General features: G+C 31.1%; 1 protein-coding gene across 15 annotated transcripts in view; it reads right to left on the bottom strand.

Moving 5' to 3' along the window:
- Positions 1 to 26,845, bottom strand: part of LOC143080860 (hemicentin-1-like) — a 77,622-nt gene that overhangs the window by 35,129 nt on the left and 15,648 nt on the right. For 14 of the 15 annotated variants that reach the window (XM_076256941.1, XM_076256957.1, XM_076256953.1 and 11 more), the window contains 6 exons: positions 9,585 to 9,953; positions 3,664 to 3,969; positions 2,761 to 3,063; positions 1,818 to 1,955; positions 996 to 1,124; positions 232 to 507 (listed from right to left, as the gene is read on the bottom strand). In XM_076256941.1, coding sequence (XP_076113056.1) covers positions 232 to 507; positions 996 to 1,124; positions 1,818 to 1,955; positions 2,761 to 3,063; positions 3,664 to 3,969; positions 9,585 to 9,636 — 1,204 coding nt within the window. In that variant the 5' untranslated portion in view covers positions 9,637 to 9,953. Of the gene's footprint in view, positions 1 to 231; positions 508 to 995; positions 1,125 to 1,817; positions 1,956 to 2,760; positions 3,064 to 3,663; positions 3,970 to 9,584; positions 9,954 to 11,642; positions 11,666 to 26,845 lie in introns of those variants that run through there. The other variant, XM_076256942.1, reaches the window with a different exon arrangement.

Below are 26,845 nucleotides of genomic sequence, written 5' to 3' on the forward strand. Positions count from 1 at the left end.
ATGAAATGTTCATTAAGTCCTGTGGCAAATATTGCATGCATGTAAAGATCAAGGGGTCTGTCCCAAGCCAGTGATAAGTGGAAAAAATAGGTGAAAAATAAACAACACCTGCACAATTGAAACTAAAGTTGCTTTCAACAAATTATCAGTATTTCTAAACTATAGTTTTACATTCTAAAAAGATGATAGAATTCAAGACTCTTCTCTTTCCTGATTATTTTGATAACTTACATCTAACATAGAGATATGTATATTTAATTCTTTCTTCAATACGTTCAGAATCTCCTGAAGGTCGCATAGCATTCTTGGAGATACATGAGTAGTTGCCCTTGTGTGAACGTTTGATATTGTCAATAGTTAATCGGTTGTTGTTTGATTGGATACTGTTGTCGGTCTTCTGCCATCTTGTATAAAAGGGGGCGGGATAAGCATCCACGTTACATGTGATATCTAATGTCGCTGATTCATTTACTTCGTAAACTTCTGGTATTGTAATGACTGGAGGATCTGAAAAAAAATAATCTATATTTATTTCTGGCATATCTAACAGTCAGTTGGGATTTTTGTCCCTTATTGAGGTGAACTACTCAACCTGTTCAATCAGTGTCTTTTAAAAAAAAAATTAAATTCTCTTTAGAAAAATATTAAAATAAGAGAAAATCAAATCAAATAAAGAAAAGAACAATTTTTCAAAACAAAAAAAAACTATTGATCCCCTTAGGCCTAGCTAAATCATAAGTTTATCATGGTATTATAGAGTTGTCTCCCTTTGATCATAATCCCAATGCTTTTTTTAAAAACTTTTCTGCTTAATTCCAACACAGCTTAATAAATTTTTTCCTGGTTTGAAAAGTATTTTTTCTTCTAAATGTTGTTCCTTTCTTTCTTTTTTCGTGTTTGCTGTTATATTCTAAATTAATAAACAATATCCTTCCCAGATCCCATATCAGAGTCAGCCATGTCAATTCTCTTCTCTCTTTAAATATAGTACTTACATAAAACATTGACTGTTGCTGTGTCTGTAGCTGGTTTAGTGACGCCATTTATTGAATTTGAAGATGAACATGAGTATGATCCACTGTCAGTTTTACTGGCCGGTGAAAAATCTATGCGGGAATTTGTGGCTAAAAAAAATGACAGAAGATTAATCATTATGTAAAAAGGCAAGTTCAAAGCAAAAAAAAACTTCACACCTTATTCTTAAATCTAGCTGATCTAATGCTTTTTTTTTATCATGACAATGTAATTCAAACTTCAAATGATTTAAGAACAAAAGTAACATCCATTCAGATTTTTTACATTTAGTTTCAATGGTAAAATCTCTCTTTTGTTTTTAGTGTTGTTGGGTTGCTTTGTCACTGACCTACACTCAAGTAAGATCTTCTTTCATTTCATGTTATAGGAAACATGGTTTTGAGCATTGTTCAGATTGTTTATTGTTGGGTTCTGTCAGTTATCCTACAAAAGACCATTTTACTACACAAATGCAAATATTCCATTCTGGTGTTCTTTTAATCGAACAAATTTTTATAGATTTTTAATGCATCCAATGTTAAAATGAAGGTTTAGGATAATATACATTGTTGAAAATATAAAACTTGATTGTATTTGTTATGAAACAGCAGAGGAGCTCAGTTAGTCTGATAATTTCTCAAATCTGTGTCCAAAAAGTTCAATTTTTTACAACTTTAACCTGTATACAACAACTTTGTGTGCTCCTTTACACTTATATTTTTAATCGGAAATCAGAAATGGTAACAAATGTATAAGCATTACACCAAGGGGGGGATTGAATAATTTGTGTTCTGTTTTCTTACTTTGAAGAGGTTGTCCATCTTTGGTCCATGAAATAGAATTGACTGGTGGGTTTGCACTAACATTACATGTCAGTGATCCTGCACTTCCTAACTCTAATGATAAATCTTTATATGGTTTAAATGTTATTCTCGGATGATCTACAAAAAAAAACAGAGTTATCTTTCTTTGTTCATTCCAATGTTGGACTATTCATGTTGAGCACAAAAACATTGTTAGGAAAATAATGTTTTTGTGCCCTCAAACATTTGATATTTATTGCTATTTGAACTCATTTGTACTTGCTGAAGATTATTCTTGGAACAAGTGCCATGCTTGCAGATTTAAAAATTAAGCTTTTTTTTATTTTTCTATTTAAAGGAATAAAGGCTTTTAAAACACCCAATTTTGTTCCTTAAAAAAACTGCTCTTATGATCTCTTTTAAATTCATATAATAAGAAATTGAAGAAAATTATTGAACTTGAACTTTTTCCTCCTGTTTCCTTTTGTGAAAAGTTTGTGTGAGCCAAGAAACAACATTATTATTATGAGAATCTTCGTCATAGCTAATATCAAATGTTTTTTGTGTAAGCACATACTTTTTTTACTCCCAAAAAAACCCACTTCTTGTTGATTTTCATGAGTATCAATTTTTGTATATTGAGGGAAATTGGTACTTTCCTGGATATTTGATTTCCTGGTTTTAATTGAACATTTAAATTCATGGTTAACATTTACCCACAAAATCAATGAAAAAAACACACAAATAAAAATGACCAACAGTTTATAAAACTTTTCAATGCTTTTGATGATTCTTTTTTGACAGCATGACATTTTAGCAGTAATGTTGTCATTTAAAAATATAGATAGAGTAAAAAAAGTTCAAAATACTTGAAATGTCCCCATTTATAATATAATCTGTGGACTGTTGCTTATAGAAATATAATTCATTTCTAAATACTTACAAAGCACCGATATTTGTGTTGATGTGGAAAACGGATTATTCTGATTAACAGAGTTTCTGACACTACATGAATAAGGTGCTAAATGATCACTATAATCCAAATGAACAGTTAATTGACTAGACGATAATCCGTTTGGGACTTTTGTTACTATAATGTTTGAATTGAGCACTAATCCATTTTTGGTCCACGTAAACTCAGGAGGTGGATTGCCTCCCGAAGACGAACAAGTTAATGACACAACATCATTTTCCACTTTTTGTGGTCGAGTGTCATTGATTGAAATACTTGGCTGGCCAGGAGCCACTGAAAAAGAAAATAAACATATCAGAATTAGAGAATATATTTTTTAGTACCTTTTCATATTAAAATCTTGAGTTGTCTCCCTTACAACACAATTTTGTTTTTCATCAATAAAATATTCACTGTTAATGGTTTCTCTGTAAATTAAGAAACTCTCCCAATAAAATAATTAGTCATTGTAAACTCTTTTTCATCAATACATAACAAAAACAGTCATATGTGTTGTTTATGCCTGTTCCTATTCAGGATCATGTTATTTAGTGGTTGGTGTATGTTGCTAAAATATTTGTTTTTTGTTTGTTGTTTAGTACATAAATCCGGCTGTTAGTATTCTGATATTATTGTTTGACATTCACCATTTCAGTCCTTTTATAGGTTAATATGCGATATTGGTATTGCTCACTGTTGAAGGCTGTAACAGTGATATATGGTACTTAACTACTAAGTCATTTAGTATCTGATGGGGCGTTTTCTCATGGTCAATTATATTCCATCTTCCTATATTATTATAGATCAGTCATTGTTTCAATACAGCACAGTAAATCTTTTAAGGGATAATACAAAGTAATATTTTGTATGTTACACTACAAGACAGATACTAACCTAAAACAGTGAGATGAACAGTCACAGCTTTCTGCGAGTCTGGCTGTATATTTTGAATGTTACAGGTATAATCATCATCGTCACTTTTTTGCAGATTAGTTATCTGCAGGTTAAATTTAGAAGCTACTGGTACAGTAATACGGGTATCACTTGATACTACACTGGTTCCCACTGCAAGTGTGTTACCATTTTTATTCCATGTAACAAAACCAGGATCACCCGTAACTTTACATGTTAATGTGACTGTACTACCGACCGGTGCCGAGACATCGGTTGGTCTCTGTTCCCATGATGCTCCTATCACGACTGAAACAGACAGAAAGTTTATTATATCATACAATACATTTTGTACTCACATTTTATATAAATATCATGACTGAAACAGATAGTAGGTATATCATACTATAGAACTCATGTTTTATGTAAACCTACAATTAACATGTACCCTAATATATGTAGTACATATTATTGATATTATTATGCATTTTTATATGATATTTTGCTACAGACTTTGCTTTTTGTTGGTAACAATTCTTTCTAAAGCTACTATATATTTAATATGTTCCTATAATGTATGAATATTGTCTATGTAAATGAAATTTGGGATTTATTATCCCAAGAATATTATATTCACAGAGGCCGAAGGCCAAGGCTTATATAATATTTTCTTGGTTGAAAAACTTTGTATTTACCTTATTAATAGTAAGTTATTAATTGTTCCATTAGGTGACACATGCATTTTTCAAATTAGTTTTATGCTTTAATGAGCTTTCATCATGCAGTTTTCGTAGATTTTAGTGTATGCTAGGCTTTAGAACATTTTGTTGCTAATGCTTTGCAGTGTACAAGGTAAATACAATGTTTTAACAGGAGAAATAAAAGTCAAATCTTAAGTTGTATGATAGGTCTTGTATTGTGTGTATTTATAGTCTCAATAAATGACCAGTAACTGTCCCCAAATCTAAAAGCAGATCATTCGAACAATTGAATAAAATCATATCAGTACAGATTCATGTTATTGAATACCAACAACGTGTACCAAAATATAAACTTTTCGAATTTTTAATAATTTATATACATGTAGATTTAAGTTAATCAAATACAACACTTTTTAAGGTCCAAATCACTCTGAATTATGACACTTTAAACTTGCATAACCCCACCTGGTGTTCAGTATCTTATCTAATGCTAACTTTTATCTCTTTATAAGGCCATTGTCAACACACTATATTGATTGTATTATCATGTAGAGGGCGACAATACTCTCAGAAACTTCCTTTTGTAGAGAGCTGTCCAGAGGAAATATCGTTAAAAATAACAGCAGGGGATTACCTAGATGACTCATTAAAGGCTCCTCTTTATGGCTTTTTTTAACAGGGTAGTTTGCCATAATCACCACTAGTTTTTTCACAGTTAGCCCCACCCTTATATATCGTGACGTTACTGATTTTCTACAGTCTTTTGTTGTTTATTTACTTTTCAAGAGTAAAACTTTGAAAGGAAATCATTAAAACTGATCAAAGACCAGATGACCAATAACTTTGAAATTTTCACAAGGTTATTACTTATACTAGTGAAAACAAAATTGATCAGAAATATTATGAGTTCAATAAAAATCCTTGCAAAACATCATGTTCATAAAAAGACACACCTTCATTAACATGATTAAGAAAAGAGCTTAATGACAATAACAACTGAAATAGGAGAAACTTTCATTAAGAAAACAGAAATGGATTATATGTGTCAAATATACGATTCTATTTTTAAGGGAAATTCCTATAAAACTGTGATTCTCCTCATTTTACATTGAAGAAATAAGAAAAGCAACATTACATGCTAGGTTCTCTTCAAAATTATAAACGAAAACAATACATTTTGTACTACAAGTACTTTTATAAGCTATTGCCATTAATTAACTTATTTAATTCAATTGAATATCTATTAAAAATCATTGTTCCAATCTATTTCAGCTTCTTTCAGAAAATCTACATAAAGAATGTAATTAATTTGAGTGAACCAGTTTAATGGGAATATTTCAATTAAACTTTCTTCCTTGACACCTGAACATAAGCTAAAAAACACATGTCTACAAAACATACATCATTGTCGTCTGATGTGTCCACTAACAGGCTTGACACTGACCCTTACTCTGACCGCTACAATAGAGGCTACTATTATAAACCACTCGGTCATTTGTAATACACGTACTGTATGGTCTTATCACGATTTCATTACTGTCAGAAATCTGAATCATACAGAGTAATTCACTCGATATATTTAATTCCTGCAAACATCAATAAGTTTGTAGGAATTGTTCGGTCAAAATATTTTGAATTATCTGAATTTTTAGCTTAATCATAATAAGCAAATTCCAAAGACAAGGATTTGAATTAAAACGAAAATAGTAGATTTTAAATATAACTAGAGGCTCTAAAGAGCCTGTGTCGCTCACCTTGGTCTATGTGCATATTAAACAAAGGACACAAATGGATTCATGACAAAATTGTATTTTGGTGATGGTGATGTGTTTGAAGTTCTTACTTTACTGAACGATTTTGCTTCTTACAATTATATCTATCATGAACTTTGCCCATTAGTAACAGAGAACTATATTTGGTAAAAATTTACATAAATTTACCAAATTAATGAAAATTGTTAAAAATTGACTATAAAGGGCAATAACTCCTTAAGGGGTCAATTGACCATTTAGGTCATGTTGACTTATTTGTAGATCTTACTTTGCTGAACATTATTGCTGTTTACAGTTTATCTCTAACTATAATAATATTCAAGATAATAACCAAAAACAGCAAAATTTCTTCAAAATTACCAATTCAGGGGCAGCAACCCAACAACCGATTGACCGATTCATCTGAAAATTTCAGGGCAGATAGTTCTTGACCTGATAAACATTTTTATCCCCTGTCAGATTTCCTCAAAATGCTTTGGTTTTTGAGTTATAAGCCAAAAACTGCATTTTACCCCTATGTTCTATTTTTAGCGGTGGCGGCCATCTTGGTTGGTTGACCAGGTCACGCCACACATTTTTTAAACTAGATACCCCAAAGATGATTGTGGCCAAGTTTGGATTAATTTGGCCAAGTAGTTTCAGAGGAGAAGATTTTTGTAAAAGATTACTTTAATTTACGAAAAATGGTTAAAAATTGACTATAAAGGGCAATAACTCCTAAACGGGTCAACTGACCATTTTGGTCATGTTGACTTATTTGTAGATCTTACTTTGCTGAACATTATTGCTGTTTACAGTTTATCTCTATCTATAATAATATTCAAGATAATAACCAAAAACAGCAAAATTTCCTCAAAATTACCAATTCAGGGGCAGCAACCCAACAACCGATTGACCGATTCATCTGAAAATTTTAGGGCAGATAGATCTTGACCTGATAAACATTTTTATCCCATGTCAAATTTCCTCAAAATGCTTTGGTTTTTGAGTTATAAGCCAAAAACTGCATTTTACCCCTTTGTTCTATTTTTAGCCGTGGCGGCCATCTTGGTTGGTTGACCAGGTCACGCCACACATTTTTTAAACTAGATACCCCAAAGATGATTGTGGCCAAGTTTGGATTAATTTGGCCAAGTAGTTTCAGAGGAGAAGATTTTTGTAAAAGATTACTTTAATTAACGAAAAATGGTTAAAAATTGACTATAAAGGGCAATAACTCCTAAACGGGTCAACTGACCATTTTGGTCATGTTGACTTATTTGTAGATCTTACTTTGCTGAACATTATTGCTGTTTACAGTTTATCTCTAACTATAATAATATTCAAGATAATAACCAAAAACAGCAAAATTTCTTCAAAATTACCAATTCAGGGGCAGCAACCCAACAACCGATTGACCGATTCATCTGAAAATTTCAGGGCAGATAGATCTTGACCTGATAAACATTTTTACTCCTGTCAGATTTGCTCTAAATGCTTTGGTTTTTGAGTTATAAGCCAAAAACTGCATTTTACCCCTATGTTCTATTTTTAGCCGTGGCGGCCATCTTGGTTGGTTGACCGGGTCACGCCACACATTTTTTAAACTAGATACCCCAATGATGATTGTGGCCAAGTTTGGTTTGATTTGGCCCAGTAGTTTCAGAGGAGAAGATTTTTGTAAAAGTTAACGACGACGGACGACGACGGACGACGACGGACGACGGACGCCAAGTGATGAGAAAAGCTCACTTGGCCCTTCGGGCCAGGTGAGCTAAAAACGGACAAAAATGGACAGAATTTGGATAATGGCACTTTATTAACAAAAGTCACTCTCTCTTTCCAGGAAGTTGAACTCTGGACTGCAGTCAAGAATTTCAGTTTTAGTACTTGAAATTTCTGAATTCTTCAATTTTCATGGAATTTTCACAGAAACGTGTTGAATTTGATGAAATTATCATGTATAGCTGGAAGATTATTTCTGGTGTAATTGTGAAATGGAATGAAAGGACAGTAAATAATTATCTAATCAATTTCTGGTCCAAGTTTAGATAAAAATCACAGTTTTTTGTGGATTGTTTATAAATAAAGTTTAATTCATTTAATCAAGTTGAATTGCTTGTTTGTATTTTTTTAAATCTTACTCATGACCTATCCACTCACCTTGAAAAAGTCCCATGTCAGAAACATCTGACAAGGCTATGATAAAATCTTGATTCTACCCCACAATTTTACACTTCATAGAGTGAAAAGAATAGTGAAACTCAAGAAACATAGTCAAATTAGAGTATAATTTACAGGGATAAAAAAATTATGAATCAGTTTAAATGAATTAACATTCCTTCTTTTCATTTTCATAACATAAAACAGAAATATGTCCTAATTGTTTTTTAACAGCAAATTGATATTGTAATTGTTGGTGAAATCTGTAATTAATTTTATGATAAATTTGTTACGTTTCTTGAAACCCAATTTAATTCAATATTTATTTTTATGTTACACAATTAAGACGAAGTAGGACAGTTTCCGATACTTAAAGTTAGGTAAAAAAAATTCTGGAATAGGAAATCTTGCTTTTATTTAAGATGTATGGTATCTGTCTAGACCCAATACATTTTGAAATAGCCAGAAATAAGCAGCAAGTCCATCTCTGTTTTAGGAATATGAAGACCAGATGCAAATATTTAGAAATATGGACCATCACATGAAATAATACTGGAAAATACTTTGTGCTCAAGAAACAACCCAAAAGTATATTGCTGAAAACTATATGTTGCCCACTAAATGTCTTTTGGTTAATTTTGTAGCTGAGTTTCTGTCTTATTGAAGTATACCTTCATTTAGGGAAAAAACAAAAGTGGAAGGAAAGACAACATTTGATATAATTATAGTTGTCAGACCTGACAGATTAATGCAATATTCACAACTACCAGTGGTAAAACTATTATAAGTTAGAAGGGCTTTTACATTAAAATAGAGAAATTAATTATAAAGTTTCCGATTCCAATTATATAAAATAGATTCAGGAAGCATTCCCAGATGTTTTCTTAATAATTTTTCTCCATCTGAAGGACAGTACTAATAACATCAGAAAATTTAACCATTTTCCAAGAGGTTAATTATTAAAAATGAAAATGCTTTAGGTTAAATATTGAAAATGAAAATGCAAATGATATATGTTTCAATATATCTGAATGCTCATTTCTAATACTTCACTTTTCAAAATTTTATCATTTTTGTGCTCACTATTTTTTTCTTTCTCTCAAGTATTAAATAGGTTTTTATATGGGAGATCTCATATTTAGCAGGAAACTAGAGCATAAACTTCCTATGAATACTGAATAATCAGTAATTTTTATACTCTTTTGGTAACTATTCATCCCTCATTGGCTAACTTCTGAACCAATTTATTGCTTGAAAATAATCAAAGTGTTGATTTTTCCTACTACAAACAATGACAAATAATTCTCACCTTCCAAAATGTGCAGAAGTAGAAGCAACAATCGTAAGATGCTAATCCACATGACATTGCCGTCGGTTCCCGGCTAAGTAAGATTCATTGGACGCGAAAGCTTCCTAGCTTTATAAATCTCAGAAGTAGAATTCTAACAAATAATATATATCTCCAACAAAAAATATCTAGAACATCCTTACATTATAAAACTTTCACTTCATATATTATATCCACATATAAATCCTCTAATCTTATTTAAATCCTCATTTTTAAAATGAAATTTGAATCACTTGCTATTCCTTAAGAAGTCACATCCGATTTAAATATACTCCACAATTCTTCACAAGACAATATTTCTTTGTTAATTCTCCTGGAGTATATATTTATCTGAAATGAGAAATCATAAACTAGAGTTAAGGCAATAAATACAGTTTACAGTTTACAAGTTTACAACTAGATAATTGGCCAATAATTGATAAAAGTTTATCACCCTTATCTAAAATCTACCTGGACAAAATCGTGGGGACATATTGTTCAACGTACTGTACACTCCATAAATAACAATGATTTGGGAAGCTGTACAGTGTACCATGACTCAATACTAAAGCTTACTGTACAACAAATTGTACAGTGTACAAATAACAATGATTTGGGAAGCTGTACAGTGTACCGTGACTCAATACTAAGGCTTACTGTACAACAAATTGTACAGTGTACAAATAACAATGATTTGGGAAGCTGTACAGTGTACCGTGACTCAATACTAAGGCTTACTGTACAACAAATTGTAGTGTACAAATAATGATGATTTGGGAATCTGTACAGTGTACTGTGACTTGATACTAAAGCTTACTGTACAATGTCCCATCACTTGATACTAGGCTTAGTGTACAGATAGCTGTGCACTATATTAATAATAATATTTCGGGAAGCTGTACAGTGTACTGTGACTTGATATGCTTACTAATATTTTGTTCTGTGCTACACAGTAAGGAACCTTAATAAAAGTTATCAATGATATACAGACAGATAAAGGTTCAATGAAATGTTTTATCTTGTTTCTGAACACTGAATCAGACCTGTTTGGCAATGTAAAGTTCATTATAACTGCCAAATCTAATTTGTAGAGGTGTTAGTCTTAGGGTTCACACTCAGGTTAAATTGTTCAATGCATATTTTCAACTACAAATGTACATCAATCAAAGAAATTTCCTTCCAAAAAATATCAAATATCAAAAAATGAAATATAAACATGTATATTGTTAAATTTTGTAACTTTGGCCAAAGGATTTCTACTATACAAATCCTTGGTTTCCCAGAGAACATAAATAAATGAGTGGAATAAAACATAGAAAATGTCCATAACTTTGTTTAAAATTTTAATTACACATTTACTTAATTACAGAATTAGCAGAAAGCATCATTTATAGACTAAATGGAATACATTGTAAATAAATAGAAAAGAAGTTAAATAAAAAGAAAAAAAAATCTGACAAACCTCAGTATTTTTACAGATCGGAGATAAAGTATGTCCAGTGTATAATAAGGTGTTAAATACACATAATGTTAATCATTGGTCAGGTATGATAAAATTGACATGGTAATCGATGTGATATTGACATCTAATGATCTAGTGGGTAATTACATGTAGCGTGATGGTAGGGATGTAAAAATGTCTGATGGACTCATCGTGATGGTTACGTAGGGATGTAAAAATGTCGCACAAACTCCTTAAATAGTCAAAGACCTGGTCAACAGTCAATGTATTGAACTTGCACCAAGGTGCAGGCTCTGTGTGGATATTGAACTTGCAGTGATGTGCAGGCTCTGTGTTGATAACTTTGATATGAGGAACAACAATAAACATAACATTCCTTTTCGTTAGGATTTTTCAACTTGGTGTAAGGATTTTGTTTCCTGTTCTTATGAAAGATATTTCAATGTCTCTACAATGGCATGTTTTTTTATATTCCAGAGTATTTCACAAAAAAACATTTATTGTATGAAGTATTAGAGTCAAATTATTTCTAGGAAAACAAGACACAAATCAAATACACAGATATAAAATAAACTTACTTTTTAATTCCATTGAAAATCCAAAGTGTACATTTAAACCTAAAAAATTCCACAACTTGACCACTGGTCAGTTAATAAATCAATGCCACACAACAATGACAATCGTTATATAATAATACAAAATTATTTCTCATTTTTAGTCAAATTATCACTTCTTCTACAATAACTTGCTAATCTCCCTAATTTGTCTTTACATGAATGTCAATCAAAAATATTGACCTGCCTCAGGTAAACATGAAAGTGATTCCTACCTGCAAGACAGGTGTGCAACATACTGTATACAGTTAACTGGTACCCCTACCCCCTGCAGTTACCTATGGACTATAGAAATCTCCAGATCCATGTCATTTTTATGGCTAGAGGCTGTAAAATCCAAGTCAAGTGAATTATTACTATGATAAACTAAATAAATATTATTTTTCAAAATATTGATATCTATAATAGATCAATTTCAATATTTTGACCCAGAAACAAAGAAGTTAAACATACATGTTTTTAAAAGATTTAAAGGTCATCTCTTCAGTTAGGAACGACTACAATCCTACGATAGTAAAAATACTTCTATTTAAATCTATAAAGTGGTCATAAAAGATGAAAGCATTTAAATTTATAATAAGAAAGAATTTAAGCTTGGCTTTTATTTCTTTTATATTTTAGCTCATTTTCAGTTATATTTTTTAAGTTTAAACTACATCATTTTCAAAATATAACAAAACATTTCCTTTAATGGTTGTCTATATATATGGAAAAAGCTTCAAATTGGAAATCAATGAACAATAAGATTTCATTTGCTAATATGGAAAATTTCAAATGAATTATGTAAATTTATGATAAACTGTAATGAACATCTAACACATCAGTGCTGTACAAAAATAGTCCTTTAATTTTACTGCACAAAATATATATTTTTTTAAGACTTTCGTTAAGACATGCATCTTTTCTATGGATGTATTTCTAAAATAGGATATTTTATTTAGATAAGATGTGATGTCTTATAGCGTGCAGCAGCAAAATAAACCATTAACCTCTGTTTCTCTGGCTTCGGAAGATGAGAATGAGCAGGCTACAGCAGAAGTCTGACTGTCTACAACCCAACAACCATATCTATCCAAACTGTGAAAATAATATGTATCAATAGAACCTGACGATATAAACATTATCAGTTATGATATGAAACAAAGGAAAACACCTGGTTTCATGGCTAATTAAATGATAATGAACACCATTTGGTGATAGTTTATGTACTATTTTTTTTATCAACTTATGTTATAATCAATTCAAATGAGACGCAATAAAATATGTTACAATATATTAACAGACCTCGACTGAAAATCTTCCAGATAATACAACTAAAAAGAAAAAAAAGCATCTATCCATGTAAGTTTACATGTATACTTATAAACTGAAAGGACTAGGGGCTATAAGGGCCATTTTTGGCCCCACCCCCAAATTCCATTTAATTTGTCATGTTGTAAGTCTATACCATAGACCTTCTGAAAATAATCGAATTTTGGGTCTAGCTCGTTTATTCTGTTGCCTAGCAACCACTAAAATGGCGGAGTTAAACTCATCAAATATGATTATTATACAGCTTAAATATATCTATATTTGAAATTGAACCTGTTTAGCATGTAGTGAACTTTACACTTGTACACTATTTAAATATTACATAATTAATTGCACATTTTTGCCAATTCACTGTTGTTTCTCCCTAGCAACATAGCTGTGCCCATGGCAACCGCAATTTTTTTTCTATTTACAAGATTTAATTTTAAATATATTGAAACAGAAAGGCAATTTAAAATGTAAATTTTAAGAAGAACACTCCAAGGTAAATATTACGGGGGAAAGCAATATTGAAACACCAACAAAACAAAACACCGGGTATTGCTGATATATACAGATTGTGCATCTGATGCTGGGTGGGGTCTCACTTATCAGCGACAAGAAGAATAATATAAAGACACGACACATTTAGCGCTTAGAAATCTTAATATTGATTATCTTAAATAAATAGATACAGACACATGCATTAAAGGGTGTTTTCAAAAGTCAGTGTATTTCCATGACAGTAGTTATGTTTCCGGAAGGGGTTGGGGTTGAAGGGGGGCACTTCTATTTACACCTTTTTAAGCTTGAATAAGTGAAAAGTTGAGAAAACTATCAGATATATATGATATAACTTTTTTCCTACGCAATTTATGAAAAGGTATATATTTTTAAAATGTAAAACTGGGTAAGGTGACAAAACAACGGCACCCCCTATCAATTAAGTATTGAAGTGCACCCCTCCAAACCCCACCCCCTTTAGACTTATGTAAAGGATCGTTAAGGTTGACTTTTCCAAATTTATCTTATTTTTATTATCTATTTCAGTCGTCAAGACTTATAACCGTATCATTCTATAGAATTACAAAACTGGAACATATATCAAATAAATCTGTATTCTTAGATTTTTTCTATATTCATTATATATATATATATAAATATATTATTTGTTTTATTGTAGTTTTTGTCAATGTGACTAGTTTACTCAGTTTCGCCTTCACTAATCTTAGCGTCGTATGACTTGGTCTTTGATCATCATGACAATATTCATTATATATTCGTCAAAATTATTGAAAACAAGAATGTGTCTTTAGTACATGGATGCCTAAATCGCAAGCCTAACAATGGCCAGGAAATCCTAGGTTAGGACAGGCCCAAAAAATCAGCAGATTTAAGCATGTTATTTTTGCGATCTCAAACCCCCTCCCCTTTTACCTCTAGGCAAAGTAGAAAAAAAATCAAACACACAATACACACAGTAAAATTTACTTCAAAAAAAGTCTGAGTCTGATGTCAGATTCAACTACCTTGACCAAACACTTAAACCTGAAGCGAGACACAGGGACAATCGGATGAACAGACTGAAATACGCACATACGAACAGACGCATACACCAGAAAACATAATGCCCACAAATGGGGCTTAACAACAAAGCCGGGTCACATTTTAAAATTTACACTGCATTTTTACGCATGATTATAAAACTATTCAAAACATAACCTTTAAAAAGGTAACAGACATGTGGTATGCTTACAGACTTTAGGCTCTTGTTTCTATGCATGGAAAGGTCAATTATCCATATATACTGAACGGCATTAGAAACGCAACACTCATTTTGTTAATTTTTCTTACCAAATCTTGTTTGATTTTCTTACAACTACTTTGCATGCTTATCATACTTCTTTCTCCGTGTTAAAAATCAAAATCTAACTTACCTGTGGTTATTGAGCATACCGAGTTTTTGAAGTCGCACGAATTTCTTAAAGCGAAATTTTGGACCCATGAAAGATTGTTTCAGTTGTTTTGCTTTGTGAAACAGTTCTTTCAATCCTTTGCCTCACTTAAACCAGTTTAAAAATGTTGCATCTCTATTTTGCCAAGACTGAGAAACAAAAAACTGAATAGCCCCTTAAGAATACTGCAAACATTAAAACATAAACGTGCTGCAACCACACTGAATGGCTACAGAAACTTGTCTTACTGTCCTTCCGACAACGATACAAGTAGACAAGATTTGTTGCTGGCCATCAATGAACAGATAAACGTTTAGAGACAATGAAACGTCAACAGAATTTGATTACGCAACGTCATTTGCCAAACATGTTAACGGCCGCAACGTCAACTGCTAATCAAATTACCGAGTGCCATTGAGTACAGATTCATGCCATAAATGTTTCCCATCAACTGAATTGCCAAAGAATCAACTGAAGGAAAACCTTAAATGCCCTCAAGTTCCAACCGCATAATTGCCAAAACCAATTAATGGGTTGAACAAATGCAAAACCAGAAGGTGTAAAACAGAACCCAAAACATGTCGGACAGAATTTGTTGACCTTTCTAACAATTATTTTGGCGTTTGCAACATGCAGTCATTGCTTTTGACCGTGACACATTCATTCAAAAATAACACAAAAATAATTTAGTGTTGCGTTTCTAAAGTCGGTCAGTCTATATATATACATTTGCAAATTTACAGATCTTACATTGTTGGGTTGATGTTTAGACGAGTTGTATATACATAATGTACATAGCCATGTATCAGCATCACTGCTGGTGATCCAATGAATAAATCTGTTGTAGAGTTGTCACAGGCTCAGGCATACTTATATAATAATATATACATGTTTATACAGATATATGGAAAGTCTACCTTATGCCGTTTCAAATTTTATAGAACTTGTTCTCTTCTATGCACATTACCCACAAAGACACATCCAATGTAGGTAGTTTCATTTTCGAAATAAATCTTGTGTTTCTCGCCAATTATGGAAACTTAAGTAAAATACCCCCCCCCCCCCCCCCCCCCCCACTTTTCGTTACATAAATCATGGATCTGACCCTAATACCAGAGAGAGAAGATTTCCCCATTCAAACAACAAATTTTGAATTTATAATTAGCAAAAACATCAGAAATGTACAGATTTTGTTATATTGAAGGTCTATCTAAAATTTCATAATTAAAAAAATTGTCCTCAAAGTTGGTATTGACTCCCTTGCACATGAAGTTTATAGCTGTCAGATTTTTTAAAGAAATCTAACTAGATAAACTAACGGAAAGATAATTAGGAATACACTTTACATTCATAAACAAATATAGGTATAAGAATGCATAAACTAAACTTTGTCAGATGAAAAGGTCCAAGTTGGACGGCAAATTTCAGCTTTTTATTGCTCCGCTTGGCTATGAAAAATATAAAATAAACTATCGCACCAACCTTGCACCAAAAAGATTTTTTATCCGAAGTTTGATATGTATGAACTTGTCAAAATGTTAAAATTTCTAATTGGTGCAAGCATGGTGCGGTGGTCAAAATTTAGAAAAACCATCAAATTTTCGGTATTTTTGCTTATTTTCCCAATTATGACGTCATTTGCACCTACCATTGTGACATCATTGAACCTTTTTTAGTTAAATAAAAACATTTTTTTTAAATCATTTACTCATATTCTAATAATTTATGGAGAAAAATCTGCTCTGTTAGAATTTTTATAATCTTGTAAATCTGGGGCCATTTTAGGCCATTAAAGCCCCTACTCCTTTCACTCTTAAAATACAGATTCTGACATCCCCTTTTGGATAGATCAGACATATATTTCAAATTCCTATCAACATTACAAGTTTGACAAGCCCCCCCCCCTTTTTTTAGCGGGAATATAGTTCTAGATAACTGACCCCCCTTCCTTTTTTGATAGGAACTATATGTTTGGATCTTTCTTCAACAACAACATACTCCTTGGTAAGTCTGTCATGCCCCCTTTTTGATAGATAAGATATATACTTCCAACTCCTTTCTACAACAACAATAACTGACATGCCCCCCTTTTTTTGATAGATCAGATATGTATTTTTAATTTCTGTCTACACTAACATGATCTATCAATAGGGATCAATGATAGACACATCATGCATTAAATCTGTTTGGCCTCAGGCTATTACCATCTTTCTTATGATCGGTCAAAACAGGAAAAATTTGTCAACAAAAAAGTATGTCAGAAATTACATATATTCTTTTTCGTTTTCTATGTTTTATTCTATCTTATCAAAAGCAGCATGAGGCAACTTCAGAAAAAAGGAACACCATAATTTTAAAATAGGAAGATTTTGATTTTTAATTACTGTAAATTCAGAAATTTGTGTGTGCATTTGTTGTTGTGATTTTTTTTTTAAATGAACAAAAATGCAAGCTTACTTATTCCTTTATTCAAGAAGATGCTGCATTTAATGCTTCCTTTATGCTATGAAAAAAATTAAATGCAAGCTTTTATTTTTGGAAAACCTATCCTGTTGTTTTTTTTCACAATAATAAAAGCATCACAAAAATTCCTGAATATACAGGCTCTTATACACACAGAAGATTATTATCTATTCAAATATTTATTTCATTTTACAATATGTCATTCAATGAATTGTTTTTAAAATTTTTATTGCATTTTTGCAAGGGTGAGAAAATTATTCTAAAAGAAATTTTTATTCTAATGTATGTTACAGCCTTTACTATGAAAGAAACTAAAAATATCTCATGATGAAAAAAATATCTCATGATGAAAAAAATATCTTTTCATTTTATTATAAAAAGTCAAAGTCCAAACAATAGAATCATAGCTATTAGAATCTAGACATAGATTTTACAGTACATGTATATACTGATTCTTTTATATACTCAATTCACTATATAGCAATATAATGGCCACTGGGCATAGTTGTTAGTAATATCTATAAAACATCAAATTATCAGGAACACATAAAAATCATTTACAAGATCTAAGGTCTGGGTCAAATACTTCACAAAGAAATTAAAATTTATGGTCGATGTCCGAACATTAATATCAGATAATCAAACGATGAAAAAAACGCTTTATAGCAATCAATATTTTAAAGTTAACAAGAATACAAGTCCACTTAGTACTAACCTTAGCGAGAAACATAAAGATCCTATCGCTTAAATTCAAATCATCCGAAAAAATAACTATTGATCAACGGGAACTGACTTCCATCTAATTATTTGAAAGAAAAGGAACACCTAAGATGCTAAAAATGGAATGACAAAATATAATTAGTTTGTAAACGAAAAACGAAATGTACATTACCAAACACTAATTAGTTGACAAAAGCGACTAAAAGCCTACTTATAAAATAGGTGCAAGGTTTGTCTAAGATAAAATTACCTAAATTGAATAGAACGAAAGCAAATATGAGCGATAGTTGCAACTAATTATGCTTTTTCAATTGCATTTAAAAGGCCATCAATGCTTTGAAGATAAAGAATTTTAAAACGTGTCCTCTCTCAATTATATAACCTACAGGTGTTATTGCCAGTCATTGCTTTAATAGTATTTACATAAAACATTAAATAGGGGATCTTCTGTCATACGACAGGACAGGTTCCTTTATGTAATTTTCATATATTTATCACTTTAGTTATTTGTGCTTCCTATCTGAAGGAACACTCTGCGTGAGCTAGCCAACAATATAGTGCAGCCTTGTACAGCTTATACAAAATACTTTGGACCAAGTTGTTTGAATACACTTGAAAACTTTAAGGGTGATATTTCTGTTATAAAGATATTTACAAAGTAAGAAATCGTTTATATAAAAGCTCATTGACTGTGCATTTTGTATACTAGGTTAATGCAATGAAGGAGTTAACCTTTCAACGACAAAAAACACTCATTATTAACTTTAAATATTAAGTCATTTTGAATTCCCATATGTAATTCACTGTTGTTTAAAAAATGTCATAGCAGTTGCAGATTCATGATTTTATAAAAAGGGGGGATGTGTTAAGCAAAAATTTAGGAGTTAGACCTGAAAAAGTCTATGCACTTTCCAAATAAGGTGCCCCACAAGGGACAAAATTGACCCACAATCTCCCCTTTATCTGCATCTGGTCAAATTAAAAACATTCTACATCTAAAATTTATCTTATTTTGTTTTCTACACCTAACACCTTACAGACAAACATTTTAATAAACTGACCCAGTAAACCAGTATTAGACAAAAATCAAGTGATAAATTCAAAAATTCGTTTAATTATTTATGCCAAAAAAAAGTTTAAATTAGAAAATGGTAAAAAACGGCTGTATCTATAAAATGACAGGTAATTAATGAATATTCATGAGAAAAACTTGTGTCAATTTCAGCTTTAATCAAAATTATAAACAATTAATTCATAATTTATAACAATCCAATAACAATGTCTGGTTAAAAAGGTTTAAACATGTTGATTTTAATAGATTCAATGGTTTTACTGTTCAAATTTTAAATGATTCTATAGCATGTGTTATGTGGAAAGGAAAATTTTTATAACATAATGTTTTGGCTGAATAAATATAATTAATATTAATTCATACAATGAGATGTGTCTGTAGAACAAACTTTTTTTCCTACTAAAACCTACTTTTAAATTGAGTAATTTGTACCGATCAGAACTCATAAATTACATGATGCCATTTTGGTTATTACTAAAATACATGCAAACGATTTGATAAATTATTTAAATTAAAATTGGCAAGGCTTCACCTGTATTTAAAAGACAACGTTTAAACAAACAAATTGAACAGCTTTGAGTCATGTTAAAATTAAATTTTGACAAATTATTGTTAATATTTTTTATCTAATAATTCAAATGCACATGCAAGTTACTTTGAAGTATTAAATAAGGATAAAAGTTATCCATCTTATTGTGTTTATAAGAAATACCTTATTTTCGATACATCAATGTTTTATATACCTGTAAAGATTTATCATGAAATGAACAAATGCAGGAAGACATTATTTTCACTGTGAGGTGCAAAAAATATGTCTTGTCAGACAATTATTAAATTTTTTTGGAAATATAGCAGCATTAATTTTCAATTATAGGTTGTTCGATCATTTCAAGCTTGATAAAATCAGTGAAATAAATAAATTATCTGTATCAATGTCTGTAATATAATTCTACATGCATTTTGAACCAAATGACCATTTAATCCTATTTTAAGCAACAAGGCAATTGGCGTGAAACTCATGTCCAATGTAACCACACAGGATGTTATATCTTTAGATGTGCATTACATGTCAAATAATCACCGCCCACTGCACAACGGAAAATGACAAATTCGGAAGGTCAAGAAAATCAAAAATAAGATACAGGTATCATAAACACGGAATAGTTATAAATGTTGTTCACGGAATTAAATGACCCCGTAACATATTTCAAAAACTGTCTAATTATTAATTGTCAATCGTTTTATAGAAAACTAATTATTTTTCAAGGCAAATTAAATGTGGTTTTCATTGACAAAAGTGTCATTTTCATAAAATGTTACAGTTGACGTTTTTGACATAATAATAAACGGCTTAGATCATGCAATGGTTTTCGTATTGAATCTATGTCTGTCTCCCATACAGCCTTGATTGAGGAGATTTTAATACCGTGGTGTATAGGTTTACTTCCATATAAAATTACAAATTAACTATGTAGTTTACAAACATGCACCTATTAAACCAACTTGGATATTTTTGGTATGACCAAACACCCCACTGCATTTTGCATTAATCAAAATTATACTTAAATTACATCAAATTCACATTCCTCTAATATTCTACTGAACAACAGTTTTGGAAATCTGGTAACACTTTTTCTGATGCTATTTGAAAGTTTTGCTAGTTATCTGAAAATTTATAATATTGATACTTTCCAACAAAATTGTTCTTATAAGGACAAGAATACTTAGAAGAGTTTCCAAGATGCTTAAGGTAGATATGCAAGACAGAATACTGCAGTAACTGTACACTGTTACCCCCCTTTTTGCAGTTATCTATGGACTATAGAAATTCCAAGAGCCATGGCTTCCTTTAAGGCTGGAGGTTGTAAAAAAAAATCTTATTTCAACTACCTCCATCATCTGTATTTCTATAATTGCAAGTCATGTTAGTGATTCTACTTCCTATGCAATATAAAGTTAATCTACAAAGCTGTACAAAGAAACAAACCAATAGCTGACTCAACAAGTCAAGTTATCCTTAGAGTCTATAATCTATTAAGGGTGGGTGTTTCATCAAACCAGATGAAGTCAGCTATATTCTCACAGATCTACTAATAATACACATCAAGGATTATTCAATGTGATTATATAGGGTGCATTCTATAAAGTATACAATCAAAAACTATAATCCCAATGTCGTTAAAATCATCAAACCACAATGTCAGTACTGGGGAGTGTATCATATTCTCTGTTTCATACCTAAATTACATACTACTTTCCATCAAGCTTAACTTATTTGACTTGCAAATATATATTTTCCAAAACCTGCTTATCATTGAGTAACGTTGAATAGTCGTTCATGCATGACAAGAAGCAGCCTGAAATGAAATTCACATCGCTTTCAAATCAGGGGTAAAAAAAATGAAGTACGAACTAAAGTCTCCCTATTCAGGATGTGTAAAATCCGAAGACTTTATGTTCGCCATGTCAGGTGTTGATATATTGTCACCTGTAGTTAAACCCTCCCATGATTGAATAATAAATAAATTAGGCGTGCAACATACAACGTTTTAAGTTAATATTAGACGGGCTTATTCAAATAAAATTTCAATTAAATATGCTGCAAATTATAACTTGTATGAACAAATACAATAGTCTGAACTTCCTGACTGACAAATGAAAGGGGGGATAATCCATTACCACAGGACCGGAGAAAGTGAAGAAGGTAGAAGCCACCAACGGAAGTTCCAAACCTAGGGTAGGATGACTTCATTAAGGCTAGTTTTACAAACCACAAAAATTTTAATCATCAAATTAAGATGGAGTGAACTATTGGTTGTATGTTTTCTTAATCCTCGGGGTTAAACCACAGCCACAAAAGGTAAAATGATGAAAAGTGAAACCGAGAAAATCCATCATCGGAAGTTCACTTATTTTAAGTAAGCAAAGATCACATTAGCAACCAAAAAGAATTTAAAGAATCTGAGAATAAAATTACCATTTTCATCTTTTCAAATCTCCATCTTAAAGAAACTTCTTTTGATTGCATTAACTTATTCAAACATATTCTTGGAGGTCTTTTCCTTAAAATACGATAGGACAACACCAAGTTATCATCTTGAGAGCTTATTCTTAATACACAATACACTCACAAACATCAAGCTATCATCAACTTACCTCATAAAAACAACATTATTTATAAGTTGATCCACACCATCAAAAAAAATTTTAAATATTTTTTGTTCACTTGAAGTAGTTTCCAAGCACAAAAGAACTCATTGGAAATATTTGATGAATCTCAACCATTTTCCTTTGAATGAATTTTACAACATAATAAACATTGAAGTTTAAGGGTTTACAGGCAATAACTCATATCAAGATACATCAATTAAAGTACAAATAATATCAAACTCAAGCTGAAAAATCATACCAAATTCTTCTATTCTAGGGATACAATATGTCCTAAGAACCAATCACAACATGTGAAGAGGGCCACCATTTATGGTTGATTTGTTACAAAATTAGCAATTAAGCATTTTATCACAGAATTATTCCCTAATACAGGCTTGAGGACACTCATATCTTTCTAAAACTAGAAAATGAGTCAACGTCAATTAGTTAGAAAATTGTAATCATGAAAAAATAGTCGAGTGTGAAATGGAATCTGTGTGCTTTACTGGAATTGTAAAATAATCAAATTTCAAAAGAGATTGTTAACCACTGAGGAAACAAAACTATTTAAACAGCAATCATAGTCCTTGTTAGCTGGAAAGGAGAACAGAAGAATCCAATTCAAAGAAAAAATCCAATTCAATTCCTAGAAACAAAATCACCAGCAGAAAACTTAATATGAAAAAGAAAACAAAAAACAAATGGACAATGATGTGGCACCAACAATATTTTTTAAATTTCATATAGTTTTACGTTCTTCTCAGGATCTGATAATGCAGGATAGTTAATTAGAATTGAAAGCTCCTTTTTGTAAATTTATATTCAATTATTGGTGTAAAAGCATTGACAGAAGTACATTTTGTATGAACATTGAAGAGTGGAAGCATACATGTAATGTAATTATAAGACATTTAATAAACAGCCTTAGAAAAATGTAAAAAAAAAACTTTTTAGCCACAACAATTGCTGCTGTTGATTTAAGTGAGATTTAAGAGATGAAAATAGGAGAAATTTCTACTTTCATCACTTTATAGATTGATAAGCCTTAACTTACTAATGCCAATAAAATATTTAGCCGCATTTTAATGCAAGATTAAAACATCTAATTTCATAAAGAAAGAATAACTTGTACACCCACATTTGATGCAATCTGATCGCCCTTGAAAACTTAATGCTATGAATTTTATGGATAAAAACTTCTGTGATGATTTATCAATACACTGCCTACTGTTCTGATATGAGCTATCTGTTTCTGAACATTTATCACTAAGTTGGAGGCCTGATACTAAATTAGAAACCAGTCTTAGATACAGTTAGGGCATGTCAAGTAGGATTAGGTCAGTCAGAAGCCATATTTCACTAGCAAGTATGGGGCCTGATTCTGTGACTGATACACTATGGACATGCAGGGTCAAACACATTCTAAAGAGTGATGTCAACTGTGAAATATTACATGCACATATCTCTCACCAGGACATACCATCTCAGGATGCAGCTTGAAAAGATACTGCATGCCAACACGTCAAGATTTAACAGATTTCAAACTTGAACTGTCAAAGACCTAAAGGTTATAGAGTACAGATTTCTATAGTAATTGAAAGCCTTCAGGAAACAGACTATTCATTTGCAAAAAAAATATATATTTCCATCAATCAAAAAAATATGTAATAAATCATAAATTACACATACAAAATAACTACATGTACACATGTACCAGTAAATCTGAACCATATAATATTTATGAAGAGGATAAACAAGAAAGAAATCCATGATTGAGTCATCTCTATTTTACAAGTATATATAACAATCCAAGGATTTCCCAAAAAGTAATGAACATTAGCATTTAACTTTAACCATGAACATTTGCATGAAATCTGGTATAAACCAAGGAAACCCTAATACGCCATGAACATTTGCATGAAACCTATGAACCAAGGAAACCGTAAGAAACCATGAACATTGGCACAAATGGTATGAACCAGGAAAATCATAATAAACCATAAACATTGGCATGAAAGGTATGAACCAAGGGTTCCTATCAAACCATGAACATTGGCATGAAAGGTATGAACCAAGATAACCATAATAAACCATGAACATTGGCATTCAACTTATAAACAATAGGGTTCCCAACAAGCCATGACCATTGCTATTCAAGAGTATATGATAAACCAAAGATTTCCCAATGAACTTTGCAAAATGCCATTTAATCTACACACCAATATGTTCCAAACAAAACCATAAACATTGGCATTCGTAAAACTTTTATACTTTCATAGAAGAAGTCTATATAGAGATGTCTCAGTACCTGAACCTTTTGCTTGTAAAATTAAGGTTGGAACCCCTATTTCTCTGTAAGTAATCCCTCCATTACAGATCATATTGATTTATACTAGATAACAGTTATCTTGTAATCCTTTTGTTCTTGTTGGTTCCTCTTTGTCACAGGATATTGTTCTATATAATGGATAAAATTTCACAACAAAGAGACACACAAATCATGATTATTAATTATGAAATTTCTGTATCAATTATTGATTTGTAGGTAACAACCTTTGCTTTTCTTGGTAATATGATATAAAATGATTGTTTTGAATGACGCACCTGAATACTAACACGTTGATTACCTTGGACTATTTCATGCAACAAACATCTAATATTGAATAACAAACTCCGCATATCTTCTCCTATGCAACCTTATCCATCGGAAAACAATTCCGTGTTTTTTTGACAAACCATGATTAAAATATCGACTTATTAATTTGGTATTGTGTCTGCAGATGGATTATATTACATTTGTACCATTACCAGTAATAACGCAGGATGTCACAAATGTTTATATTACAAAAACCTGCTTTATTTTATCTCCAAATCTATACGGTAATACGTGATATGACAATTATATGGAAGTATTAGTACCAAAACAGACAGCTACAGAACTTGTATAAACTAATCCGAAAGAAAATATGAAATTAATCTTACTAGCTATGAGAAAAGATATCAACCTTGTTCTATCTGTACAACTTTTCCAAAATGTCTGAAGTACTACCAAAATGATAAAGCACTACATATAAATATAGAGTTCTGAAACATGGACCTTTTTATCTATGACAAAATGGAAATCCCTCCTATAGTACTAAGTATAAGTATGACTTTGTACCATTTATATTATCTCAATGTTAGTCAGCCTAAGATAGCCTTTACACAAACATGAGACACAAACTTGGTCTGGTTTTCAACCAACAACTTGGGACAAGGCTTGATTTCATGGAGAGGTCTACTGATAAAATAAAATATACCATAATAAGATGAACTTTAAACTCTGACGACTGTCCAATGATATCGCCTTTTATTCTATTTGTCAAAACTTTTCACTGAGGAATAACACAGAAAGAGAAACAATTATTTTACTGTCTGTCCAGTATAATACATTATCCAACACCAATAGCACATCCAAAATTAACTCAATATATAACACAGAGAACAAATCAATTGTTAATGAAATGGTAAATTACTGGTGTCTTAAAAATCAATTAAAATTAAAGAAATCAAATTGGTTTGTGTGTATCTTGATAAATAAATCATTCTCTTTCACCTTAACCTTTAAACTTCTTAAACCTTACCAGTTTAGTACTGTAGGAGAATTGTTACAACTTAAACATTAAAACAGCCTTGTACTATAAAACTGGTGTACAACTTCCCTGATATGTGTAAGAAGAAAAGTACCTGACATTACAAATGTTATTTTTCATGGACTGATGTATTTGAACATTGACACAGGATTGCTCCAACAAGATCCATCACACTTTTATTGTTTAAAAGAGAGAAAGGTCCACACAGGCTACAACATGACTGAACACTCGGTAATATTATTTAGATAGATTGCATTCTTAATCATTGTAAACATGCAGTTTATGTAGGATAATTGTTTCTAAAGGTTATGATTGTACTCCTTATATAAGTAAGCTTTGTCACAACACTTCTTCACATGTTATATAATGTGACGTTATATTTTTTAAGAAAAATTTAAAATTCAATTTCAGCAAAACTTTCAAAGTTCAGAACAATTCTTTACATATATATTGGCCTAAAAGTTTGAAAACACACAAGATGCTAAGGATGTTCTATAAAATGGTTTATTAAATTTCATGATTTCAAGAATCCAACCTGTTTTAGAGTTTTTAATTTCTCTGTGATCTTGCCCTTGTCTTGTATCTTCCTTAAAGATCAAATTACGTGAAGGATATTTCATTTCCTTAATCACAAAATAAAAGAAAAAGGTTTTCTTTTTCAAGGTTTAACCACAGATAAAACTCTCATGCATGTTCAAACAATTTAAATATAAATAAATGTCAATGTACCAGCAATCTACCAGCACAAAAAAGACATACAGTTCAACTTACAATCTTCAACTTTACAGCTTTTTTCAATTTGTACCTTTTCCTACGTAGACCACTTAAAAAATAAATATGATAATCCAAAAGAACATGCAAAGCTTCAAAAACTGAATTATGAAT

Source organism: Mytilus galloprovincialis, chromosome 6 (assembly GCF_965363235.1).
Source record: "Mytilus galloprovincialis chromosome 6, xbMytGall1.hap1.1, whole genome shotgun sequence".
Classification (NCBI taxonomy): Eukaryota; Metazoa; Mollusca; class Bivalvia; order Mytilida; family Mytilidae; genus Mytilus; species Mytilus galloprovincialis.